The 25,902-nt window shown below is 39.9% G+C and overlaps 1 protein-coding gene across 1 annotated transcript in view; it reads right to left on the reverse strand.

The window, feature by feature from the left end:
* GAS2 (growth arrest specific 2) overlaps window positions 1–25,902 on the reverse strand; it is a 151,058-nt gene that overhangs the window by 114,910 nt on the left and 10,246 nt on the right. The window contains exons 2-3 of the mRNA XM_074999012.1: window positions 21,641–21,802; window positions 5,419–5,543 (exon numbers count right to left, since the gene is read on the reverse strand). Coding sequence (XP_074855113.1) covers window positions 5,419–5,543; window positions 21,641–21,782 — 267 coding nt within the window. The 5' untranslated portion in view covers window positions 21,783–21,802. The remainder of the gene's footprint in view (window positions 1–5,418; window positions 5,544–21,640; window positions 21,803–25,902) is intronic.

Genomic DNA, 25,902 nt, shown 5'->3' on the forward strand with positions numbered 1-25,902 from the left:
AGTATGAAACAGTATTTGACCTCAAAAAACTTCTTTCAATCTTTTTCCCCCCCTCTGGGAAGCAGGGTTTTGCTGAGCTTGCCTGTGGAAATATCAGGGAATTCATCCCCAGCGACATGGGAGCCCTCAGGGTCCATGCTGACCCTATACTTTCACACTGGCTTCTGGCTCCCCATGATCCCTTCCCGTGTCTTGTACTGCCAGGGAATTTCCAGCCTAGTGCTTCTTCTGGAAGTGTCCCAATACCACTGGGCTGTTTCTACATCATGGAGCGTTCAACAATTTAATTAATGCTGTCAGGGTCCACAAGGTTTGGAGAGATGATAACACTCCCTTCGACTTCCTGCACTCCCCATCCCACACGTACCGGTTGCTTGTGTTCAGGAAAAAGGGAGGAGAACAATTCCATCCAAGTGTCCTTCCCCAGACTGCCCTATCTTCCTGTTTTCTACCCATCTGTAGTAAAAGGACCAGAGTATAACACCACCTTGCAGTAGGAGTAGTCTCACTGGAATCAGTGGAACTCCTCAGTGTGTAAAATATTACTCGGGCTAAGTAAATGTATCAAAATCTAGCAACATGAAGTTCCAGTGAACAAATGAGCAATAACTTCCTTCGGTGAGTTGGTGTATCCATTATCCATTTTAGTGTATTCCTAAATGTGTTTCTGGACATGACACCAAAGGCAGACAACTGAAAAACTTTTAGAAGGGCACACAGCTAAGCAATGTACACCTGAGATACCAGGATTTTTACAGTAAACTTGTAAAAATGAATTAAATGCAAAGTGTTATATAGAGCTTGGCCTGCCATTTGAGAAGCAGCTCATACAGAAGGGAGAACTCCATGTTTGGAAGCGGTTTAAATTCTCTCTTGTCTTAAGGATTATGGCAGTACCTTGTGGGATTTTTCCATTGTCTGTCTCTCCGGTCTCTCCCTACACTGTCTGCCTCCCCCTCACTCAGCTTTGGCCTGGCTGCTACCTCCAAACCAGTTATTCTGGCTGCCATTCCTTTTATATCAGTCAGCTTCTATTTTTTTAAAAGGATCTATGTGCTTTGTCTATTTTAATAGAAGCTGGAGTGTCTAGTAGACCCAGCTGCCAAAAATGTCATCTTCAAGAGGGTTGCTGGGTAAAAGCCTGCTATGTTTCTTTATTCCTATGCACTGAGTAACAACCTAATGGTTCCAGAATGCCACATATATTTTAACGTGGTGTACAGTAATGATTCCAGAGAGTATTGTAGAATTCTTACTATGCTAAATTTCATACACTGTGATTCTCATATAAATTTCCTTGGCACCAAGAGTCAAATTTTCCAGTTGTGGAGTCTACTGTCCAGGACTGCTCCATTAGGGAATTACAATATGAAAGGATAAACAGATCCCTAATAGCTTGTAATGAAACAAAGCCATTACACTGCCATTTCTTTGAATTTTTATTATGCCAAATATGAAATATACATTGAGAAATAGCTTTGGACTGAGATATTTCTATGTTATTTCAATTTGTTATAACAGTCTGACAAAGAAAATTACCCATGAATCTAAATAATTATGCTCTAAGAGCTCACTAAAAGTTAATTGTTCTATACTTTACCTACTGCCAAACTTACTCCAAAGGGTAAGTTCAGTGAATTTTGGCCCTTTGAGGGTCAGATTCTCAGCTGGTATTAGTGTAAGCCCAGAATGTCAGAAGATCTGAGGACTGGACCCTTTATTTTGATACATAATCTTTGCTATCATCATCTCTCTCTTCCAGCAACATCAGATAACAAAGGCATTTGATAATGTGATGATACAGAAAACCAAAGTGCAGGTGTCCAGTGGAATTGTACTGCTTGAAGAACTGATTTCATACAGGACGGGTGAGTCTACACTAGCCGGCTACGTCGAAGTAGCTGGCACAATGTCGAAATAGTACGCATTGCGCCTATACGTGCCGTGAGCTATTTCAATGTTGAAATCGACGTTAGGCAAGGAGATGTTGAAATCGTTATTCCTAACTGAAGAGGGAAATAGTGCCCTACTTTGACGTTCAATGTCAAAATAGGGCATGTGTAGACGATCCCCGTCCCACTATGTTGAAATAGCGGGGTCCTTCATGGTGGCCATCAGCTGAGGGGTTGAGAGACGCTCTCTCCAGCCCCTGCGGGGCTCTGTGGTTACCACATGCAGCAGCCCCTAGCCCAGGGCTTCTGGTGCTGCAGCTGGGGATCCATGCTGCATGCATGGGGTCTGCAACTGGTTGTCGGCTCTGTGGATCTCATGCTGTGCAGAGTGAGTGTGTCTGGGAGGGGCCCTTTAAGGGAGCGGCTTAGGACTTTGCTGGACCCTTATTTTGACGGTGAGTGCTTGTGTGTGTGGATGCTCCACATTTCCTTCCGGGGCGGCTCCATTTCATGTTCTCCATTGCTACTTCAACGTTGAACATCGATGGCACCAGCCCTGGAGCATGTGTAGACGATAGGCGTCGAAGTAGCCTATTTCCATGTTCTTACATCTAAACAGGCTACTTTGACGTAGTGTGCTAGTGTAGACATAGCCGACTTGTTAAATTGTAACTATTAGCTAATCCATCTTGATTTATGTTTTTCAATCAAAAATCAAGGGCTAGACTGGACCTCAAGAGATCATCTAGTCTGTCTCTTCTGAAAGTTTAAGCCAACCTCTGCCAATGCTTTCCACCCCCTTTATAGTGACTGGTTCACCAAGAGACAGCAGAATTCTGTAAGGAGAACTTACAGTGGTAGTTGCACATCTACCTTTTGGGTGGGACCATAGTACCCTGCATTACATTTTCCTCTTCCATGTAATAAACAAACTGTGGCAAACAGAGTGGGTCACAGAATGGGCAATTTTTCCAGTTTTTTTATTTCAGAAAAATCAATTTTGCCATTATTGATCAGCCCTAGTGACTAATAATTAAAAATAATTAAGTAAAACCCACAGCTGCCAAATTTTGCACAGTCCCATGTGTGAAATTTTATGCATAGTATCTAATGAGTCAATCTGCATTTAGATTAGTAGCTTTTAAAGCCAGAATGGGCCAATCACGTAATGTAATTTCTCAAAACTCACAGACCATAGAATTTCAACAAGTGGTTTCTTTATCAAGTCCACAAGTTGCATTTGAGTGAGGGCATAACGTTTAGAAAGAAATCCAATCCTAATGGAAAGACTTCAAGTCTGTAGTTCCAAAGGTTAGTTACTTACACTGTAAAAATGTGCACCCTGTTTCTACTCTGAATTTGTCTTGCCATTACATGTTGTTATAACTTTGCTGGATTAAAGAACTGCCTACTATCAGAAATCTTTCTCCTATATATATAATATTTCAGAATAGACTGACCTCTTAACCTTATATTTGTTAATTTTTTTTAGTGGCTCACTGTAAACGATATTTTCAAGAGCTCAGATCATTCCTACAGCTCTTTTTTGAACCTCTTCCTATTTGTCAACATTCTTTTCCAACGGTTGATGCTAGAAGTGGTGATAGTATTCCAGTAATGGTCTTACAAATGGTAGCTAGAGAGGAAATAGCACCTCCCTATTTCTATTCAGTAGTCTGTTGGTTATGTGTACACAAAGCTAGTATTTGTTCGCTTAGCCACTGCATCACACTGAACACTCATGTTTAGCTTGTTATCTATCATGACTACATTCTTTCCTGAACCATTGGCCGTGTCTACATGAGCACAAATTCCTAATGAGGTGCTGAAATGCATATTCAGTGCCTCATTAGCATGCCGCCGGCCACAGCTCTTCAAAATTTCTGCTTTTCGCTGCCGCACAGCTTGTCCAAACAGGGGTCCTTTTTGAAAGGACCCCGAAACTTTGAAATCCCCTTATTCCTATCAGCAGATAGGAATAAGGGGATTTCAAAATTCCTAGGGTCCTTTCAAAAAGGATGCCCGCCTGGATGAGCCATGCGGCAGTGAAAAGCTGCAATTTCAAGGAGTTGCAGACGGTGACATGATAATGAGGTGCTGAATATGCATTTCAGCACCTCATTAGTAATCTTCAAAATGACCATTTGTGTGGCCATTTCGAAGATATGTTCTAGTGTAGATGTAGCCATTGCTTTCCAAAATTCAGTCCTACATTCTTGGTTCCTAGATAAATGTCTTTGCATGTAGCCATAATAATGCATATTTGTTCATGCAGTGAGATCTAGATTGCTCAATAAACTTGACTTATCATCATTTAGTACTGCACCAACTTCTGTTTCTTTAGTTTGTGAGTTTTGCATAGGTACAAACATCTGCATGTGACAATGAAGTTTAACTTGTGGTCAACACACTCTGCCTCAGGTCATGGCAAGTGATGAATAGGAGCAGAAAATCTGGCAGGGCAAGTACCAGATGGTGTCTGAGAGGGATGGGTGCTAAACAAATTAAAGGTGTCTTGGGGGGCTAGGTGGGTGCTGGAGGGAGTCTAGGATTGCTGAAGAAGAGGAAGCAGTCTGGGATTCTCAGAGGGAATTGGAGGTGGGGGAAAGGAAAGCTTGTCTAGAATTATTCTGGGGATTGAAGAGCGTTAGATGGATTCACAGGAGGAAAGCCAGAAGTTAGGGTTGTTGACTGTCTGATTGGATGATGGAAAGCCTGCTGCTATGACTAGGCTCATCACCTCTGGGACCCCCATGACTGCCTTCTCCTCTTGGCAGCTCCTTCCCTGCCGTGTGGGAAGAAAGACAGGCCACATTGCTGCCAGGCTTCAGGCAGAGCAAGTACTACAGTGATCACAGGCTGTCTGTAGCAGAAAGTGAAGCCATTCGGGCAACCCAATACCAGCTGAATATGTGGCAGCTGTTAGGAAGCTCTTATTACAGGTGAAGAGGTATAAAATGGAAAGAACCAAGCTTGACTCTCAGAGCTCAGGCTTTGTTTGCAGCACTGGTGGTTAAAGTTTTTTGTTTTGTTTTTTCTTTTTTAAACTTGTAAACTGAATTCACTTGATACAGAATTAATTGAAGAGTAGAACTAGACTTTATGGCTGATCAGAAGTTTACTGAAGCAAATTCAAAGACTTTCATTTTCCTCAGTGGTCTTTGAGGCAGTCCACTTAAGAACAGATTTCAAAGCAACTGTTAGTGCTTATCTATGGCTTCCCAGCTGTTTGCTGAAGTGCTGTTACACTGTCAAGTATACCAGCACCAGTTCAATTACTAAAATAGTTAATTTTTGTGATAGAATTGGCATATATTAAAAAAACACTGCAAATTTGAAATAATATTCACTGATTTTTCTCCAGTTTTTTTTTTGTTTGTTTTTTTTGGTATGTGGAGTATTGTCCCCAGGCTCCAAGTGTTAGAGCTTCCACAAACTAATCCTCTGAAATGCTCAAACAGAATTAGATCCATGAAGTTACAAATTCCAAATGATGACAGTATAAGCTACATTGCATTTTACTTACTTTGCCAGGCTTGTTTGCATCAAAACTGTTTTCTTTAAATTTCTCTTGAAGGGTCTCAGCTAGTCGACAGAGCAAGGCACCATTATCCAACTTCTCCATAAATGTTTCTGCTGTTATTTCCCTACCTGAAAGGCAAGAAGAAAATTAACATGGCAACAAGAGAGTACATGAGGCTGCATAGCAAACGTAAATGCTGCATTTCCAAGGAAAATCCATAAAGCAAACACCAGTGAACTCAATAGGCATCTTTCCTTTGACTTCAATGGATACAGAAACAGGCCCTAACTGAATAACTCACATTACACTGAGTTTTTATCATCATTTAGTCTTGCTGCTATTTTCCTGGCACTGACACATTTTTGGATACATTTTTGGTTGGATAATTTGCTGTTTTCTTTGGGATGGTGTATTGTTAAACATTCATCTTGTTAAATAATACATTTTTGTAAAATGAGTCCAACTAATATGCCAAATTCTATTCATCTTATTTTACCATTTCTGACTCTATGGACTACTATTTTATTTTGGTGAAATTAAGTTGGTGCTTGATTGACAGCCCTTCATCACGATGTCTTAAGTTTATCCTCAGAACAGGTATACTACAAGTTTCACCTCAATTTCACCCATCAACATGGTATTATATAGTTTAGAAATTAGAGGTTAATCATTGTTTACTTAGGGTTGATCGTGGAAAAAGCTGACAATTTTCTACCAACAAAAATTTTGAAGGAGAGTTGAGTTTGAAAAAATGATTTATTTTTCATGAAAGGAGTCTCTCTTTCCAAGGAAAATTACAAGTTTTTTTTACTTAAAACTGTAATGCTCATAAACAAAAAAAATTAATTTGTTAATGCTGTCACATTAAACTTTTATCCCCATGAAACAGTTACTTCATTTCCACACTGACTTCTCCAGCCTGGGCTCCCTAGTGGACTTTCTCTCACGTTATGCACTGCTTCTACTCTTCAAGAAGAGAGGTTCTGGTACATCGTAACAGATGTAAACCAACCTGGGTGCCAAGCTTATTGATAGGTTGGAAGGATTAGACTTTTATCATTAAAGATCATTAGACATACAAAAACTGATAAATATTTCAATTTATAGTCACTCAAATTTTACAGATCAGCAAAGTAAGAAAATGCTGCTTGAAAACTTAAGAATTTGATTTAAGGAAATTTAATTTGTATATGTTATCATGTGTGGTTGATAATTTGTTTTTTAACTGTTAATAACCTTTTGAGTGTTGAAGTTTACTGTCATTGATTAAGGGTGTGATAATTTCCTGCAACCACAAAAACTGAAAACAGATGAAAACAATGAAGTGCTTTAAAATAATTGATATTACCAAGCAAAATTATAGAAAAAACAAAAACTGAATTAAGCCAAGCTTTCCTTTAGTGTAGGAAATAGGGCAACTGAACTTCAGAAGTAGGCAAGTTGATTCGAACTACGAAAAAAAAAAGCAAATATCAGGTATATGTATATACAACGTGTTGTGGAAGATCAATATTGGTTATGTACAATGAAATCATGTCTCACCATATATTAGAATTCCAGGGGATGGGGGCAAGGAATCAACAAACATATAGGCAAGGGTGACCCAATGGATATAATACACTTGGGCTGTGTCTACACTAGCTCCCTACTTTGAAGGGAGCATGGTAAGTAGGGTGTCGGGAGATTATTAATGAAGTGCTGTGGTGCTAATTCTCCCCCATGGCAACTTCGAAGTGTTAAATTTTGAAATGCTGGCTTTCATATAGCCACAGCTAACCCACAGACACTTTGCAGCTAACACTTCGAAGTTACTGCAGGGGACAATTAGCTTAATGAAGTTCTGCATGTGCACCGCAGCACTTCATTAATAATCTCCTGACACCCTATTCACCATGCTGCCTTCAAAATAGGGAGCTAGTGTAGACACCCCATTGGACTTTCAAAAAAGCCTGTTGACAAGATCCCTCACCAAAGTCTCTTAAACAGAGTAGGCAGTCATGGCATAAGAGAGAAGGCTCTTTCTTGGCTCAGTAAGTGGTTAAAAGCTAGAAAACAAATGTCAGGGATAAATTATCAGTTTTTGCAGTGGAGAGAGGAAAATAGCAGAGTCCCCCAAGAAAATGTAATGGGACCTGTTCTTTTCAACACATTCATAAATTATCTGAAAAAGGCAGAGACAGTGAGGTGGTTAAGTTTGCAGACAATTCTAAAGTACTCAAAAAAGTTAAATCCAAGTCTGACTGTGAAGAGTTACTCAGGGATCTCACGAAGCTGAGTGACTGGGTTAGAAAATAACTAATGAAATTCAAAGTTGATAAAGGCACAGTAAAGCACATTAAAAAATACAGTCACGATTGTATCTACAAAATGATGCAGTCTAAATTAGCTGTTAACACTCAAGAAAGAGATCTTGAAGTCATTGTGGATAGTTTTCTGAAAACACCTGCTCAATATTCAAAGGCAGTTGAAGAAGATAACAGAATGTTACAAACCATTAGGAAAGGGGCACATTATAAAACAAGATATATCATGCTGTATAACTCCACGGCATCCCTACACCTTGAGTGCTCAGTGCAGTTCTGGTCTCCAACTCAGAAGCGATCTACACTGAAAGTTTTATTATCCAGCATCTCTGGGAAATGGGGGTTTGCTGGATAATAAAATGTGCTGGATATTTGAGCTGGACTCATTGACCCTGCTCTACCGGCCTCATAATCAAGTCTGCAGCCACCTGCTGTGGCTGGGCAACCAGCCCTGCGGTAGCTGGCCCTGCAACAGCCAGCCCCACAGCATGCTGGTTAACTGAGCATGCCAGTTATCTGATTGTCAGATAATATGGCTTTTACTGTATAGCAAAAGTACAGAGAAGGGCAACATAAAAGTATGGGATGGAAAAACTGCCATACGAGAAGAGATTAAAAAGATTACACTCTGGCTGAAAAAAAATGATTAATAAGAGGAGATACAGTAAAGGTCTCAAACTATGAATGATGCAGAGAAAGTAAATAAGAAAAGGGTATTTACCCCTTCACATAATACAGGACCCAGGGATTACTCAAAGAAATGAATAAGAGGCAAATTTAAAATATAAGGAAGTACTTCATGCAACAGATAGTCAACCTTTGGGACTCATTGCCAGGGATGGTGAGAAGGACAAACATATAACTGGGTTCATAAAAGACTAAGAAAATTCATGGAGGATAGGTCCATCAATGGCTATTATCCTAGGTTACTGGTTATCCTTAAACTGTGGCCCGCATAAGTGAACCACACCCAGTAGGCAATACAATACAATGCAATGCATACTATAATGATGATTTTTTTTTAAATCTCCTTCAAAAGGATGGAGGAGAGAAACTGGAGAAGTTGAGTTTTGATCTGAAAGACATTTGCTTTTCAAAAATATATTTCTCTTTTTTCTCTTCTTTCAAAACAATATAAAATTTTGAACCATTTTATTTTGATTGTTGTCCAAAATACACACACCAGAACAATTTCAATAAAAACAAAAACAAAAAAAAAACAGTCCTCCAGAATTATCAGAAAACACACTTTTAGTTAACCATCTTTGCTAACACCAAAACATATATATCTATAACACTGGTAACATTTCAGTAGTGGACTGTTTGCTGACAATCAAAAATTATATATGGTAGCCAAGAAGCAGTACTTTACAAAAATCACAAAAATCAAAAGGCTACTACAGTTGGACTTATCTGGCCATGGCTTTAAAACTGTTGAAAAGCTTTCAGATACTTTGATAAGAGTGAAACACTTTGAAGAAAAACAGTCCCCCGTGTCCTTTACTTTGTAGGCTAAAAACAGTGATAAAATAAGATCTTTAAAGCATTAGATTCTCCGATGCAGCTATAGACTGACTTTTCTGGTTTGAGTTAAAATTGCTGATTCTGATAAATTCGTTCTTTCAAGAACATCTGTTTGACGTAAAGCCTTTCCCCCCACCCGCTTCATTTTTTAGTCTTCATTCTCTCCTCCGTATATTTCACATGATAGCCTCTGGTGTGTATAATGACTTCTGCAGGTGGCAGAAGAGCAATAGCAGCACTGCACTGCAGTGGAAGCCTGTGCATGACTGACATTATTTTAGTGGTGCATGAAGCCCTTCTGGAGCTAGGAATTAAATTGATAGCCCCCAGACACAAAAAGTCAGCATCTCAGTGCCTTAATACCTTCACCACCAAGTTTGCCAACATCTTCTATGGTTAATAATAAAAATATTTTCCATTTTGTCCCTTCAACCTTTGCCAAAGGTATGAAATGATCAGACAGCTAATTTAAAGAATGGACACATTAGAAGCTGTTTAATTTTAAAAGGCAGTATTATTTTAATATAGAACTCTATTGCATGATACATATATTAATATCTTTAATCGTTACTAAGCTTTATCGTTTTAAATGCAGACTCTTTAGAATTTTCTGAATAGTAAAATAGGCCTCGTTTTAAGTGCCTATGAGGTCCTATGACTTATGGATTTGGCTAGTCTCTTGGCTGATTTTATAAATTTGATTAAAGCAATAAGTTTAAAATATTTATTCCCTTTTAAACAAATGCAGGAACAATGCTTCTATCTTCTCTTGCTATTTAACAGTACAGTTACTGTAGCAATTTGATTATTGCATTTTTGTATATTAAGCTGGAATATTTTCATTCTGCTAACTTTTATGAATGGTGAAAGAATGAATTTTACATCAAACATCTGTATTTAATGAAAAATATGTTAGGTGTTAGCTTTCAATTCGCTGTATTTTATGGACCCAAAAGGTGGCATTTCTTTGCTAAGAGACACCCATGACATATTTAACAGTTGATATGTATTGATTCAAGTGAGACATGTTCATAGCCTGAGAACAAAAAATGGCTTCATACATTTGGATGGAAAAGACATTAAACTCCATTAAAAAGGTCTTTAAAAGAGCTATAATTACAAGAAACCAGTTAAAATGTGTCTAAAGGATGGAAACCACATACTATACAATAAAACCTAAGGCTAGTAATATGCAAACAGAAAAAAAAAAGTCTTCTTCAGCCTAGCCACCATTGCTTATCCAAGTCATCACACTGATTTACTGGAACTATTTACATGAATTAGGATTGCTGCTTACATAAGATAATTGGAGACACACATCTCTAAGAGCTAGAGGGGACCTTGGGAGGTCACCTAGTCCTGCCCCCTGCCCTGGCCATGCATCATCCCTGACATCTATTTGCCTCAATCCCTTAATGGCCTCTTCAAGGATTGAGCTGACAACCTTGGGTTTAGGGAGCCAATGCTCAAATCACTGAGCTATCCCTGCCCCTGTAAATAAGTAACGGTTTACATAAATAAGGTTTGTTTAGATTAGGCTTCAAATCCTGCTGATGCTGGATCAGACTTTCCAATTGGATTCTGAGACTCTTTAGTAGTCAAAGGAAGGGAGCCAAGGAGTTTTGGCAGCTACAGTAGATTTTGAAACATCACTCCAGCCTATGTACTTACAATTAGTTTATCAATTATTGTATTTATTTGAGGTTTTAAATGATAACGTCGCAAACTAAAGGTTTGTAGATTTTGGACCAGACCTTCTGATCTGGCTGAGTTGCGCTTTGCACAGGAACTAATTCTGGGGTGAGATGGAAACTATTTCTGCCCCTGGCATATCTCTCTGCTGCTTGTCAACAGCCCCTGGGGTACCAGCCTCTCCACTCCTCAAGGGCACTGGAGCTCCACAACTGACCCCCAGGGACTCCACTAAAGGCCCCTGGCTCTGCTCCCAACCACTGATCCTATGCTCCTCCAGCCTGTAGAAAGCTCCACCCTTTCCTAGAACTGCCCAGCCCACCAGCTTTTCCCTACATAGTTACCAACAATGCTGGACTAGGAGTGTGGCCAGACTACAAAATCCAGATTAGGGAGGTTTGACCTGTATTTAATGATGAAGCTGTAAAGTTTCTTTGACTGTGCCCTCATTCACACCTGGGTAAATCAGGAATAGCTCATCCAAGAGAGCTGATGTAAATTAGTGTGGGAGAGGAAGATCAATCTTTATGTGTACAAAAAATCACTTCAGTAAGCTTAGATGGATAATAGCCACCTAAATTCAATTGTAATGAATATAAAAATGTGAGGCGTCTTCAAAAGTACAAGAATTTCTACTGAAAAACACCCAGCACAGCTGTGAATAAACCCAGTTTTCCAAGAATGACCTCTGGAAAGAGCATCTGTAACTGAGGTTGCATCTATACTGCAATGTAAGAGGAGGTTTCAAACTCAGGCTGAAGCCAGCCCCCCACTCCGATCTACGCAGAAATCATGCAATCCCAAAGTGAAGAGTCAGGGCCCCAGGAACTCCAGGAAAGAGGGTCAGAGCCTGAGTAAAGCTGAGATCCAGACTCAAGCCCTATTTCTTTCCATTGTAAATGGACCTCCACTGGAGCTATGTGCTGAGATTCATCGGAAGCACTCCACCATTCACTGGGCTGACTTTTATTGGCCTCTGGACAGTCAAGTTTGCTGGAAAGTCAAGTTGTGTTACACTGCACCAGGAACAATAGGCTAAAGCAGTTTTAACAGGGTGCAAAGAAGTCTGGGATATGGGTCTACATAATCCAGGGTAGATGCTGGAGCCCCACATAAGGACCCATGTGAGGACCCAACAATTCATAATTTGGGATTACAGATCAGTGTAGATGCTCAAACCTTAGTTTACCAAATCTAGGACCATCTAACTCAAGTTCTACTAATCCTGGGATTACATCACAGTGTAGACATATTGATATTTATGGATGAATTAATGACGAGAAAAAGATTTTGCTAAATTGAAAAGGCCTGGTTGATCCAATTATCTTGGATGAGGCAAGGAACACTCACTAACATTCATAGCTGCCATCCATGTGCTGAAAAATATTAGTAAAAGGCAAGAGATACTTTGTCCCTTCCCTGAATAATGTCAGATAACATAGTAATACATTTTGCTACATATAACCATTTCAGAAAGAGAAAAAGCAAAGAATTGATGAAGGGTCATGAACTTCCAGAAGTACTGAAGCAAAGTATAAGGGAGAGCTTATTTTAATTTGTAAAGAATCTTATTTGTTATAAATTGATTATTATTTTAAAATACTAAGCAAGTGCAAGAAATAAAATGGCAATTATCCATTGCACCATAAAAGGCATATAACAACACTCCAGGCTGAACTTACTATCAAGATATCCTAGTTTTCATGTGCAGACTTCTAAGAATTCCCTTGGGCCCATTTTTGCAATGAAATCATAAGATTACCAAGAAAGTGATTCAGACAGTGAAAAAGTCTCATCTATATATGATAAAAGAAGTCTGCATATAGATCTGCTGAACCTATGAAACCGCTCAACAGAAGGATGGGGTTCCCCACTTTGGATGTGCATTGACAGATGAATAAGTATTTTAACTTACCACATGACCTCTTTTGCTCAAACTGAAGCAGGTACCAGACATACAAAAAATCTGGAAGCTAAATCGGTGGTTCCCTATCTTTTCAATAACACGGCACACTTCAATGAGACAAACAGTTCCACAGCACACTCATTTTTCAGCTGAACGGATTGTTCGCAAATATCCCATTCACTTACTTTAATACAGTTAGTCTTACTAGAGAGGTTTGCAGCATAGTAGTGCATACAACAAGCTAAACAAGGATCAAAATGCATTAATGTTTGAAATCCACCACAGAATACACCATGTTAGACAGCGATCACAGACACATTTTCAAAATCTGTTCAATGACATGCTAGGAATGTTGAGTAAATGAGTAACTACTGAAAGCAGGCTCCCCTCCCTGCCATCACATTGGAGCCTGGACTCGGCATTTGAACCGTGTCCCGGCTCCAACAGGCTTCGTCCCTCCCTCTACCCGGCTCCCTGACAGCAGGTTCAGGTGGGAAAACAGCATTTCATCTGCCTCCCAGCAGGAACAGGGTTCTGTGGGGTTAGCATTTCCCTTCATTGTGGCTCCGCAAAAAGCCACTGCAGAGGTGGGGAGTGGGAGATGCAGGGAACTGACGAACCCCACACCAGCTGGGACTCAGGCAGCCTTACTGCTTAAGCCCTAAATGGTGTGGTGTCATCAATTCAGCCCCTATATCCGCTGGCTCTGCAAAGAGCCACAGTGAGGGGAAATAGATGAAATTACCTTGTACACTTGACAGTTCTCATGGTATGCCAGTTTGCAATGGCACACTGGTTGAAAACCACTGAGCTAAACAAAAAAAGACAGCAATGTTACCACAATAGGCATACAAAACCAATATTCAGGTTGACAAGAAGGTGATCAACAGATCTGAGAACAATGCTAAAAGAATCATTAGAGGCACCAAAACTACCAATGGCTTAATTTTCAGATATGTTCAATAATTACAGCTCCAACTTCATGGAGCTGCATGTGCTCAGCAGGTCTTAATCTAAGTACAGAATCCTTTCAAACACAAATACCTTGAAGGTTGACAAGTCCAGTATCACCTGGTGAAAGGAAAAGCATAAGATACTTGAGATGAAGTCATATTACCAATTCATCAAAACTTTCAATCAAAATTTGAACTACTAGAGTTTTCATCTACTTTACAAATTTTGAAATCTTTTAAACCAACTCTTCTAGCAGCCTTGCTTTGAAAAACCAAAAAGACACACAAGGTTGAAATCAGTTATAACTAACTCAAGAAATAATTGAAGGGAATATTTAAAAGTTAAAGAAAAAATCCATTAATGGGGATGGAGGGAGGATGAAAAGGAAAAGAATGTTGTATTACTGTATATAAGAGTTTTACGTCAATGAGATGATGTAATAATACTGGCATGACTAGGCTAATTCTTGTGTTAAGCATGTGAGCATGCCCAGTGTGAAACAGAAGTTTCCAGAAATACAAGGAGACTCCCATTAAACTCTGTGTTTGTGAAGTACAAAAAATATGCTGAGATTTCTTCCCCGACAAGCCTGGCTTGCGATTGTTTTGTAAGCATTACAACAAACTCTCAGGCTAAATAACTCAAAACACCCACTTCACAGAGTTAATTGAACCACTCTCTTAAATCTAGTGCTTCAGTGACCTCCGGGGCATCCCCTTATACAGTGGATCCATTATTATTGAAGTCAAAGGAGGAGACAAAGGGACAAAGCCAACTGTTCATCAGTCCCTAAAAAGTTCTGGGACTTACCCTCCTCGCCACCCCCTGCATTAAATTTGATCTGCAGTTTTACATGGCTTCATATTTTGTGGTCGTGTTCAACCAGCCCTGAAAAAAAGTGGAAAATCAGAAAGCACTGAAGTTCCTGTCAGAAGTAACTAGGCAGTGGACATTACACTTTACTAGCAATTATATAACGGCTGGAATTTATAGCTTACTGCCAGCTTGGGAGTAATATAAGTGGAATATTCCTGTTTGGGACTTGACACATTGACTCTGCATTCCCCATTGGCCATCTTTTGCAGCTACTCAGTGTAAAAGGCAGTGGTTGTACAGAAGTCACAGCCCAGATCTGCAAAGGCATTTAGGAGCCTAATTCTTATTTGTTTCCATGGGAGTTAGGCACTTAAATACTTCTGAGGATCTGACATCAGATCCTTATTCAGCAAAGAACTTAAGTGCATGCTTAACTTAAAGTACATAGTGCCATTTCAAAATAAGTCAGCTCCTACCAAAATAACCATATTGTGTGCTGATCTCTTTTGAAAATCTGCCATGTAATTTCACAATGGGAATTCTTAAGTGCTGGCTATATGTGAAAATCCAGCTTTTATTTAAATATTTAAATGTAACCTCTTTTGAAAACAAGGTCCTAAGCATGATTCTGAGCACTGTAAAAAAAATATCTTGCCCTTATTTTAGTATACACAATAATTGTAAAGAAGGGAAGTAGGGAGTAAATTTATAAGTCCCTACATAAAATCCAAATAAATAAGCACAAATATCCACATCAAAGCAAAAAATATTTCCCAAATAAAAGTACAAATCTTGCAGTCCCTGCCCAAACAAACATCCAAGTGAGACACCTTCCCCAATATGAAGCAATCTCAGAACTCAGAGAAAGCGATTGTTTAGACTATCTGAATTACTGATTTTATTTCTCATTCTGCATTTTTAAATATGCACATGTACTGACATGCAGCCACATGTATACTGACTGCAGTTGTCAGAAACAGTCCTTTGAGCAACTATCAACAGCGTGTTCTACTGAGATAGTCAGTGGAACGTGCACTTAAATAAGCAAGATCTCCCTGAAAACAATTGTGCAATCACAAAAATGTAGGACTGGAAGGCTACTGCCACACAGCCAAGTTATTTTAGGATAACAGATGCTATTTCAAAATAACTTTGCTGTCATCTACGCTACACAACTGCTATTTTGAAATACATTCGAAATAATGGGTGCGTTATTTTGGAATCAGTAAAAAAGTATGTCCTGATTCAGGAAAAAGAACAACGCTTAGTCAGTTAAGAAACCTACATTTGAACACACAGATGAAGTCTGCTATATGGTGCAGACACAAAGTAATTCCCTTGCAACCAAACTTGCACAAGTGCAAGATCCATTTGTGAAAAGCAACAGGAGAATGAAACCTCTGGACAGTGTGTGCTTTATAATTAAAACAAAGCTCCACTTGTTTGGCTTAGCAGAGCACTGCAAAGGTGTGTAAGTTGACATCCATTTAAAAATAAGATTTTTAAGTATAGCTGGCATTTCAGATCCTCCGGTTAGTACCACTTTCTTGCTGAAAAGGAAGCTCATTCATGATCGTGTCAGTGTGAAAGCTGTGTGTTACAGAGTGTAAGCAAGTTCCATTTTACTTCCTTAGTGAATAGAAGTACTTTCTTGTTTAGTATTTAAGTAGAGTATTCAATGTTTAAACATTGAAAGAGCTCCTTGAGATTTTAAATGTTATTAAAATAGAAGAGCAGAGCCTTCTAGTGGTTAGGTGAGTATTAGGCATCAAGATTCTCACCCTGGTGGCTGTCTTGGACAATTCTATATTTGTAGCACCCATTAACTTCAGTAGAATTTCCATGCATAGAAGAGTTGTAGAATCAGTCCCCTCCTTTGTGACCTTGTTCAGACATTTCAGTTTGCAGTACCTCACTTTTTCCCTCTCTAAATTTGGGTAATCATAGAACCATAGAATACTAAAACTGGAAGGGACCTTGAGAAGTCATCAAGTCCAGTCCCCTGCCCTCATGGCAGGAGCAAGCACCATCTAGACCACCCCGATAGAGGTCTATTTAACCTGCTTTTAAATGTCTCCAGTAATGGAGATTCCACACCTCCCTAGCAATGTATTAAGAGGTTGTGAAAAGCTACACAACCACTTAGAAAGCAAAATTAGAAATGTCATTGTTCCAATAAAAAACAGGAAATATATTGTATATTCTTGAAGACCATCTACTAACACCCTCTCTATTGACTATTAATATTTGTACAGACACTTCTCCCAACAGTGAAAAATGTAAAAAATGCATGGAGATATGCATCTCAGAGAGCCAGAAGGGACTTCATGTTGTCATTGAGTCTAGTCCCCTGCCCTCTTAGCAGGACCAACCACCATCCCTGACAGATTTTTTTAGTGTATTTGCTGTAGATCCCTAAATGGTCTCCTCCACAATTGAACTCATAACCGTGGGTTTAGGAGGGTAGTGCTCAGACTGCTGAGCTACCCCTTTACTCCAATGAGCAGGTAATATTGTAAGCTGTATTTTTTTAAAAGCTTTGAAGGTGTTCATTTGAGAGGCATTGTACATACAGTGGTTTATTACGTGAAATTATAATTGAGAAAGTTCAAATCATAGAAGTATAGGACTGAAAGGGACTTTGACAGGCCATTTAGTCCAGTCTGCTGCACTCAAAGCAGGACTACGTACTAACTAAATCATTCCTGACAGATGTTTTTTCTTACCTGTTCACTAAAACCTCCAATGCCAGACATTCCACTGCTTCTCCAGACGATTGGGTCCAATGCTTAATTGCTTTGACAGGAAGTTTTTCCTAATGTCCTGCCTAAACTTCCCTTGCTTCAATTTAAGACCACTGCTTCTTGTCCCATCCTCTGAGATTATGAACAATTTTTCACCCTCCTCCTTCATGTAATGATAAACTTCTTATTGTGTCCCCCCTCAGTCTTCCTTCTGCAGAATAAACAACCCCACGTTTTTCAATCTTTTCTCATAGTCAATCTTTTCCAGTGTTTTCTCATAGTCTCAGAATCTTGTCTAGACTTTCAATCATTTTATTCTTCTTCTCTGGACCTTCTGCAATTTGTCCACATCTTTCCTGAAATGTGGTACCCAGAACTGGACAGGATACTCCAGTTGAGACCTTATCAGTGCAGAGTACAGGAGAAGAATTACTTCCCATGCCTTGTTTACAACACTCCTGCTAATACATCCCAGAACTGATTGTTTTTTTCTGCAACAGTGTCATGTCAACTCATATTTAGCTTCTGACCTATTATAATCTTCAGATACCTTTCCACAGTACTCCTTCCTAAATGACTCCAAGTCCTTTCCCATTTTGTATGGTTGCATCTGATTGTTACTTCCTAAAAGGAGCATGTGACATTTGTCCTTATTGAATTTCATACTATTTACCTCAGACCATTGCTCCAGTTTGTCCAGATAATTTTGAATTTTAATCCTATCTTCCAATCCACTTGCAATCACTCCAAGCTTGCCCACAAACTCACTCCAAGCATCGCCCACAAACTTTATGAGGTACTCTCTCCGTCATTATCTAAGTCATTGACGAAGATACTGAACAGAAGTAGACCCAAGAACAATCCTTACAGGAGCACACTCAATATGCCCTTCAGGCATGAGTGTGAACCACTAATAACTACTCTCTAAGAACAGTTTTCCAACCAGAGATGCATACACCTTAGATTAGCTCCATCTAGGTTGTATTTCCCTCATTTATTAAGGAGGTCAGGTAAGACTGCATCAAATGCTTTATGAAGTCTAAGTATGCCACATCTACCACTTTTCCCCATTCATTAAGCCTTGTTATCCTGTTCAAAAAAATCTATCAGATTAGTTTAACATGATATGCTGTTATTTGACACCTTATTGTCATCTGGGTGTTTGCAAACTGATTGCTTGATTATTTGCCCCATTATCTTTTTGAGTACTGAATGCAAGCAGCCTGGTCTGTAATTTTCCAGTTTGTCTTTATTCCCCTTTTTATAGATTGGCAATGTACTGGCCTCTCTCAATCCTCTGGAATCTCTCCCATCTTCCGTGAATTTTCAAAGATGATCACTAATTGTCCAGATATCTCATCAGCCAGCTCCTTGAGATACCTAAAATGTATTTCATGTGGCATTGCTAACTTGAAGACATTGAACTTGTCTATGTAATTTTTAACTTGTTCTTTTCCTATTTTAGCCTCAGATGCTACCTCGTTTTCACTATATTGGAGGACCAGCTGCTACTAAATAATTTGGTGAAAACTAAAACAAAGAAAAAATCATTTAGCATTTCTGCCATTTTCATATTTTGTGTTATCATCTTTCATCCCTCATGGAGTAATGGGTCCTACCCTGTTCTTGATCTTCCTCTTGCTTCCAATGTATTTGTTAAAAAAGTTATTCTTTATGTCTCCAGCGGATTTAATCTCATTTTGTGCCTTGGCCCTTCTAACGTTGCCTCTGGTTGTGTCTGTTGTTTATATTCATCCTTCGCAAGTTGACCTAATTTCTTCTTTTTTGCAGGACTCCTTATTTTGTGTTTGAGATCATTGAAAATCTCCTGGTTAAGTGATGGTGGTTTCTTGGATACTTTCTATGCGTCCTATGTTGTATAATAGTTTGCTCTTGGGCCCTTAATAACTAAAACTCGTGGCATGTAAGAGGTCATTTATAAACCAAAATAAAGAATGAATGAATGAAAACTGAATCATGGCTAAAAACTGAAGTCTAAATCATCCCTTTAGTTTAGATGATTTCAAATTATTTTTTTCTATTATGTTACAACCTATAAGCTCCAGATGTGGAGCTGAACCAATGCACAGTGCCTAGCACAAATAAGAAAAAAATGATGGTCCCTGCCCCTATGAGTTTGCAGTCTCTTTAACTTGTATTTTCTAATGGATGTGCTGAGCCAAATTGATTACAGATTTTGCTGAGGTAAACATACACTAGTAGTTACTATATGGAGAGTAGAACAATATTCAGAACATTCCATAACTGGTTCTTTATGCTGTCATTGTATTCTTGTGTCTGACCTTAAGACACTGCAAATGTTTTGCATACCATACACTTGCAGCCCTTCCAGATTCAAGACATTTAAATGTATGTAAATAAATAATCTTTTTCAATTTCTCAAACCACATGTGAAAAATAAACATATAGAGTTCTAGTGTGTGTATATAGAATTATCCACTTTAAATATTCACAGTTTAAAAAATGTTTACACGATTTTCATCAAAAATGAACTGATTTGCGTTTCAGTGAGGAATACTAAAACAAGCTGAATGTGTTTCTCCTTTCCTCCATTTTGGGCTATGCAAACAGAAACATTTTGGCTGTTTTTCCATGCTTTTATATCTCTTAAGCAGCTAAACTGGTTGGCTGTCTACACTTGCATTCCTCTTTCAAAAGAGGCATGCAGATGAGGGAAATCAAAAATGAAAATGAGGAGAGTTACATATCTGGTGCCTCATTTGCACATGCTTTCAAAAGAAGGAAAGCAGTGTAAATGTGGCTCAAAAGTAAGCCATCTCTTTGACAGAGCCCTTCTCCCCATAAAAAAAGAGGGAAGGGGGTTCTTTTGAAGATGGGGTTTACTTTCAAAAGAGCTGCATCTGTACTGCTTTTCTTCTTCCAAAAGAAGAATATGCAAATGAGGCACCACATACGTAAATCTGGACCATATTTGCATTTTTGATTTCCGTCATTTGTATGCCTCTTTCGACAGAGGAATGCAAGTGTAGACACAGCCATTTTGCTGAAAAGTCTGTTCCAAAAGGATCATATATGAACTAAGTGATAAAGCATCAAACATGAGCTCAAATCAACTTATAAATAATAGAAGAAAAGAGGTTAACATAGAAGTTATAGCTTATCCTTCCAGTGCTTTCTACCTAGACTACTAAAATACAGTCACCTTTTCAGCTTGAAGGGTTAGCTAGCAGCTGAAGCCTTGACAAGTTTCTCCCCTCTAACCTCCCATTAGGAGGAGAAAGAGATATCTTTGATGTGATCTTGCTTATTTACAACAAAGAATTTACACAAAATCCTGTTCCCCTGAACAGAGTAGAAACATACAAGAAGCATTTTCTTGACTTGGAAAATTCCAAGTCTCTCTCCAGTATGTCCTGTGCCCCAGAGATCAGTTTTTGCCCCCTCTTGGGGCCATGCTCACCACTCTTCTCACTGTGTGCTCACTTTCTGCCTATCTCACCCATGGACGCACACAGCTCCAACCAGTCAATACCCCAAACACTGCATTTGCAATTAGTCCCCAGGAAAATCCCTCAGCTCCCATGGCTTAGCTTTAACTGGCTTTAACATGCAATGTTTTGTCTTTCGAGGCAAATTCTTAACACTTCAGATGTCAGTGCACAAAGGGACATTTAAATACCCCTTCCATTTTGCCTGAATGAAAAGTCGCCCACCAACTTTAACCAGGTCTGAATTTGTTCTCAAGATTGAAGACATGATTGACAACATCCATTACAGTCAGTCTTTCTAACAACACTCACAAAAACATATTTCAAATAAATGTTTATTTTTAGGTTTCAAAATGTTCAGCGTTTCAATAGTCATATGTTTCACCGAATAATAGTTACCAAGTGAAGAACAAAGTTTACCTAAGTATTTGCTGAAGCAGCTTGATAATGAGGACGAATGCCTCGCATAAGGAAGACTTTCTCATCTTGTTGATAGCTGCATTACCCAGAGGGAACCTGTTAATTGTAACTACTCTATTTGGAAGTCAAAATAGTCTGGAGAACCATCTATTCAGTTGTAACAGAGAGGGAGCCGGGCTAGTCTATATACTATCAAAACAAAAAGCAGTCAAGTAGCACTTTAAAGACTAGCAAAATAATTTATTAGGTGAGCTTTAGTGGAACAGACCCACTTCTGCAGACCATCTTTTCAGTTGAGCTAGAGTGCCAAAAGTTAACATGTTAACAAGTATAATTTGTCAATAACTGTATTTTAAAAATGAATGTATACATGAATATATATATAAATATTCTTACCAAGAAGGTTTGTGAGCCACAGTGCTAGGTCCTCTTTCATTGGTAATAAGTTGGCTTCATGTCTGCTGGCCAGCCACTGGCTGTATTGATGCATATCAGAGAGGCCAGGTCCTCGTGCCTTTGGGCTCAGGGCAGTGCACATTGTTTATCCACTCGTGGTGTCTGTTTTAAAAAAAAAAAAAGTTCCTTATTATACCATTTGAGGCTGGAAGATTTGTTTTACATTTATTGACAGTGCTTGAAAAGAACTATGAGCCTTAGATGCAAGACGTCAGACAACCCATGCAGTTTTAACACATGGAAACAACATACATGATGAAAGTCACATTTTGCTAATGGAGCATTTTGCGGGTGATTGACTCATATGGATAATGTCTGTTTTATTTGTACTCACCAAGGTACACATGTTCCCAAACAATCAACTACTCTGCAAGGAATAATTAAAACCAAATCAAAATAAATATTTTACATACAGAGCTAAAAATTCATTAGGACCTGATCCAATGCCCACTGAAACCCATGGAAAGCTTCAGTGCGTTTTGAATCAAACCCTAGAACAGTATACAAATAAAGGAGTTTCACATTTGCAACAAACCATTGACAGTAATAGACAGATACACATTCCACCAAATAAAATCAGTTAGATCTACAGTTTTAATATAAGCACGTATACAAAGAACCTTTTAGATACTCTTTAATTTACTGTATTATGTTACAAACATAGAAAGTATGGGCATCCTGGATGATGGAGTTAATCCACGAAACAGATACAGTAGCAATACAAGCTTTTGACTTCGTCACCCCTACACAAATGCTAATAGGTCTATTTTTATGAGCTAATTAGATATTAAGTTTATATGTTGAATTGCTCCAATTTAGCACTCTTGGTACCTGATCGGTGCTGAACAAGAAAATCTTGTTTTGCTTTCCTGCATCTCCTGTTTTTTTCTGTAACATGGGCACTGGGTCTGGAAGAAGGAAAATGGTTTGAGCATGGGCCTGCTAAACCCAGGGTTGGGAACTCAGTCCTTGAGGAGGCCATTTAGGGATCTGGAGCAACTAGACTTTAAAAAAAAAAAAAAAATGAAAAAAAAGGGATGGTGCTTGGTCCTGCCAAGAGGGCAGGGGACTGGACTAGATGACCTCCTGAAGTCCCTTCCAGTTCTATAAGGTGTGTGTGTGTAACTTTTTTTACAAAGACACTATGTTTTAGGACCCTCCTTGGAAACAAACTGACTTTCTACATCTGAGGACACGCATGGTGAAATGGTCCCCACCAATGAGCCCTATCAATAAGTGTTGAAACTGTAAAGGTGGCTGTGAGTCCCACTGCCACTGTGGGTATTAATTAGAATTCTGCAGCTGGTCTGTGCCAGCTGACTTGGGCTCCCAGGGCTCCAGGTAAACATCTGCTCAATTGTGGTATACACTTTAGGGCCTGAGTTGGCACCTAGGCTCTAAGACCCTGAGCAGTAGGAGGATCCCAAAGCTTGGGCTGCAACCCAAGCCCCAAGGGTCTATATCACAATTAAACAGTCCCATATCCCAAGCCCTGTGAGCCTAGTCAGCCAGAATTGACCAGCTGTGAGTTTGAAGTGTAGGCATACCCTGTTTGACTGTTGGTGGGGCTGGGGCTGCTCCAACCCAGCTCCATGGGCTTTGTTATTCATGGCTGCTACTAGGGGGGGTTTGGAGGAAGCTCACAGCAGGGAATAAGGAATTAGTGCAAAAAAAAAAAAAAAAAAAAAAAGCAGAGGAGAAGGACAGCCCTGTCTGCTTGTGTTCCCAGCAGCCACTAGAGCACAGGGGCTTTTGGCAGCAGAAGGCAGCATGGAATTCAGACACACATGTTGCTATCTCAGTTCAATAACAGGCTATTTGTGCCTACTCCCTGCTGACCCAATTCCTGCTTTTCAGACTCAGCGACAAACACAAAATTGGGGGGTACTGAACAGGAGGCACTTTTGAGGCTTGTGCTGATGGGAGTTAAGTAGAAGAGGAGACAGCTCTGATCTTGGAGATGTGGATGTGTCGGGCATTAGGTGGTGGGAGAAGTGTCACACTGAAGGGAATGATGTTTCTGAATGGTAGGGAGTTAAGGTGGGAAGAAGGGGGGGTTCTCTGTGATACATTGGGATGGTGGTGGCGATGGCTCTTCTGAGCTGGCTGGCTTTTCTTGCCTCACTTCTCCACCAACCTGTCTTATCTTCCTCACTCCCCCACAACTAACCCCTTACCTTTGACAGCCATGATGACTTCAAAAATAAGATCAGCCTAAAAGGAAATGCTGAAGATTGGTAGGTTTGTCCACGTATTTTAAAGCTGCAAGTACCACTGGCTGAGAGCTGTGGAATTCTTCACAGGAAGTAGGCAGTTTACAAACAGGTTGTATTCCAAAAGTTTGCTTGAAAGTCATTTGTTTGGAACTTGGAATGCATTTTCCCACGCAAACAATGTTATAAATGAAAGTTAGATTCCTAAGCTAGCCCACAAAAGCCTATATAAGTTATAATGTTGCTGAAATACCATATATTCACAATGAAAAATAGTACGAATAATATTTTGTTTAACCGTAAATCCTGGAGCTTGAGGAAAGGCAGGTTTAATTGAAGAAGGATGAGGAGATAGGGGTAGCTTCTTAAGGAGACTTCTGGACATCCCCTGTCATCACCACTCCCATGCCCCACAAGCTCTGAGCCAGACCCTGTTGCCAGCCCAATCCCCAGGCTGCCGTAACCATTCCCTCTCACTCTGCACAGATTGTGCCCATCCCCAGCTCACCAGGAGTTGGTGAGCAGTGCAAGTGTGGCCTGCAGGACTCCACAGTAGCAGGAGGCAGAGATGCAGCCAGCAGCTGGAGAGAAGAGACAGTTTCTCTTTCAAAGTGCTGCTTGTCTGCAACCAATGGCTGCGCCATGCCCCTGCCCATCTCCAGAGTCCACCAGCCAGCGCTTGCACTGCTCGTCACCACCTGTGCCTCTGGCATGCTCCCCTGAGGCCAGGGCTATACTTACCCATACACGGAATATGCAGCTGCAGCTGACAGCAGAAGATTTGAGGCAACACTAGGCCTTACAGTATGGCTGCACTACAAATTTTTGTCACAAGCAACTGCCTTTTGGCAACAAAACAGTGAGAGTGCTCAAACATCAGTGTGACTTTTGTCAAGAGAAAGCTCCTTTTGGGGGGGAAAAAAACCCTTCAACCCTTATGGGACTTCGTTTTTTTTTCCTTTTCCCTTCCCTTTATGGTTGGCAAAGGGCCAATGTAGACATTGCTGTCTGTTTTGTCATCAGAACTAGACTCGGCCACTGTCCCACAATGCCTTCCCTGATGGCTCTGCTCAGTGTTTTGATCTCTGCTGCCCTACAGGAAGGTGCCCCTCCCCTTTCAAAGCTCTGGGAAGTAGCTGACGACAGAGTGAATTGCTCTACCTGGGATGCTCCTCAGTGCAGGCAGACTACTGCTGCAAGGAGAGGAAGACAGATTGCTGAGGAATATGCCTAAGCAGCACGGCATGGAGAGTGCACAAAGCTACTCATGATGCTGCTCCCAGCAGCTGAGAAGGCTGTGGGAGAACCTAGAGGGAATTCCAAGATCTGCAGGGATCAGCTCTGCCTTCCCAAAACATCACACTGTGGGACACATACTCAAGGTGCATTGCTTATGCTATCAGTGGTGGTGCCCCCAATGTGGACATGATCTGTTGACAGAGGGAGAAAATGGGAACACCATCTGCTAATTTTTGGGTGTTGATATAAGTTTTGTCAACAAAGCTTGGTAGTGCAGAGATATCCTTGGGCCACACCTACACACCATTCCCCTTGTAAGAATGGAATGCAAATGGAGCACTGATTTACAAATCTTGTGCTTCATTTGCATATTCTCACGCAATTGCATTGTTGGGAGATACTTTAGCAGAAAAAAAACACAGCTGTGGAGATGGGGTTCTGTGGGCAAAAATCCCCTTTTTCGACAGAACTCATACTTCTGAGCCACCATTGGACTTAAGGTGCCATTTAATAGTACTGTGTAGCACTCCATAAAAACCTAAAAACTTCCCTGCCTGAGACTGCAGGTGAACTTTTGTTTGTATGTGCAGATGTTCATAAGCAGATGTCTATAAGTCAGGGAGTACTTGTATTACTTGTAGTGTCTTCCCCCCCACATACACACACATTTTTTTAAGCTGTTAACACTGATAGTCCTCATTTTGATTCTGGTAAGCTCATCCAAACAAAATGTAACCTCTGCAGTGACTG

The sequence above is a fragment of the Carettochelys insculpta genome, chromosome 6 (assembly GCF_033958435.1).
Source record: "Carettochelys insculpta isolate YL-2023 chromosome 6, ASM3395843v1, whole genome shotgun sequence".
NCBI lineage: Eukaryota > Metazoa > Chordata > Testudines > Carettochelyidae > Carettochelys > Carettochelys insculpta.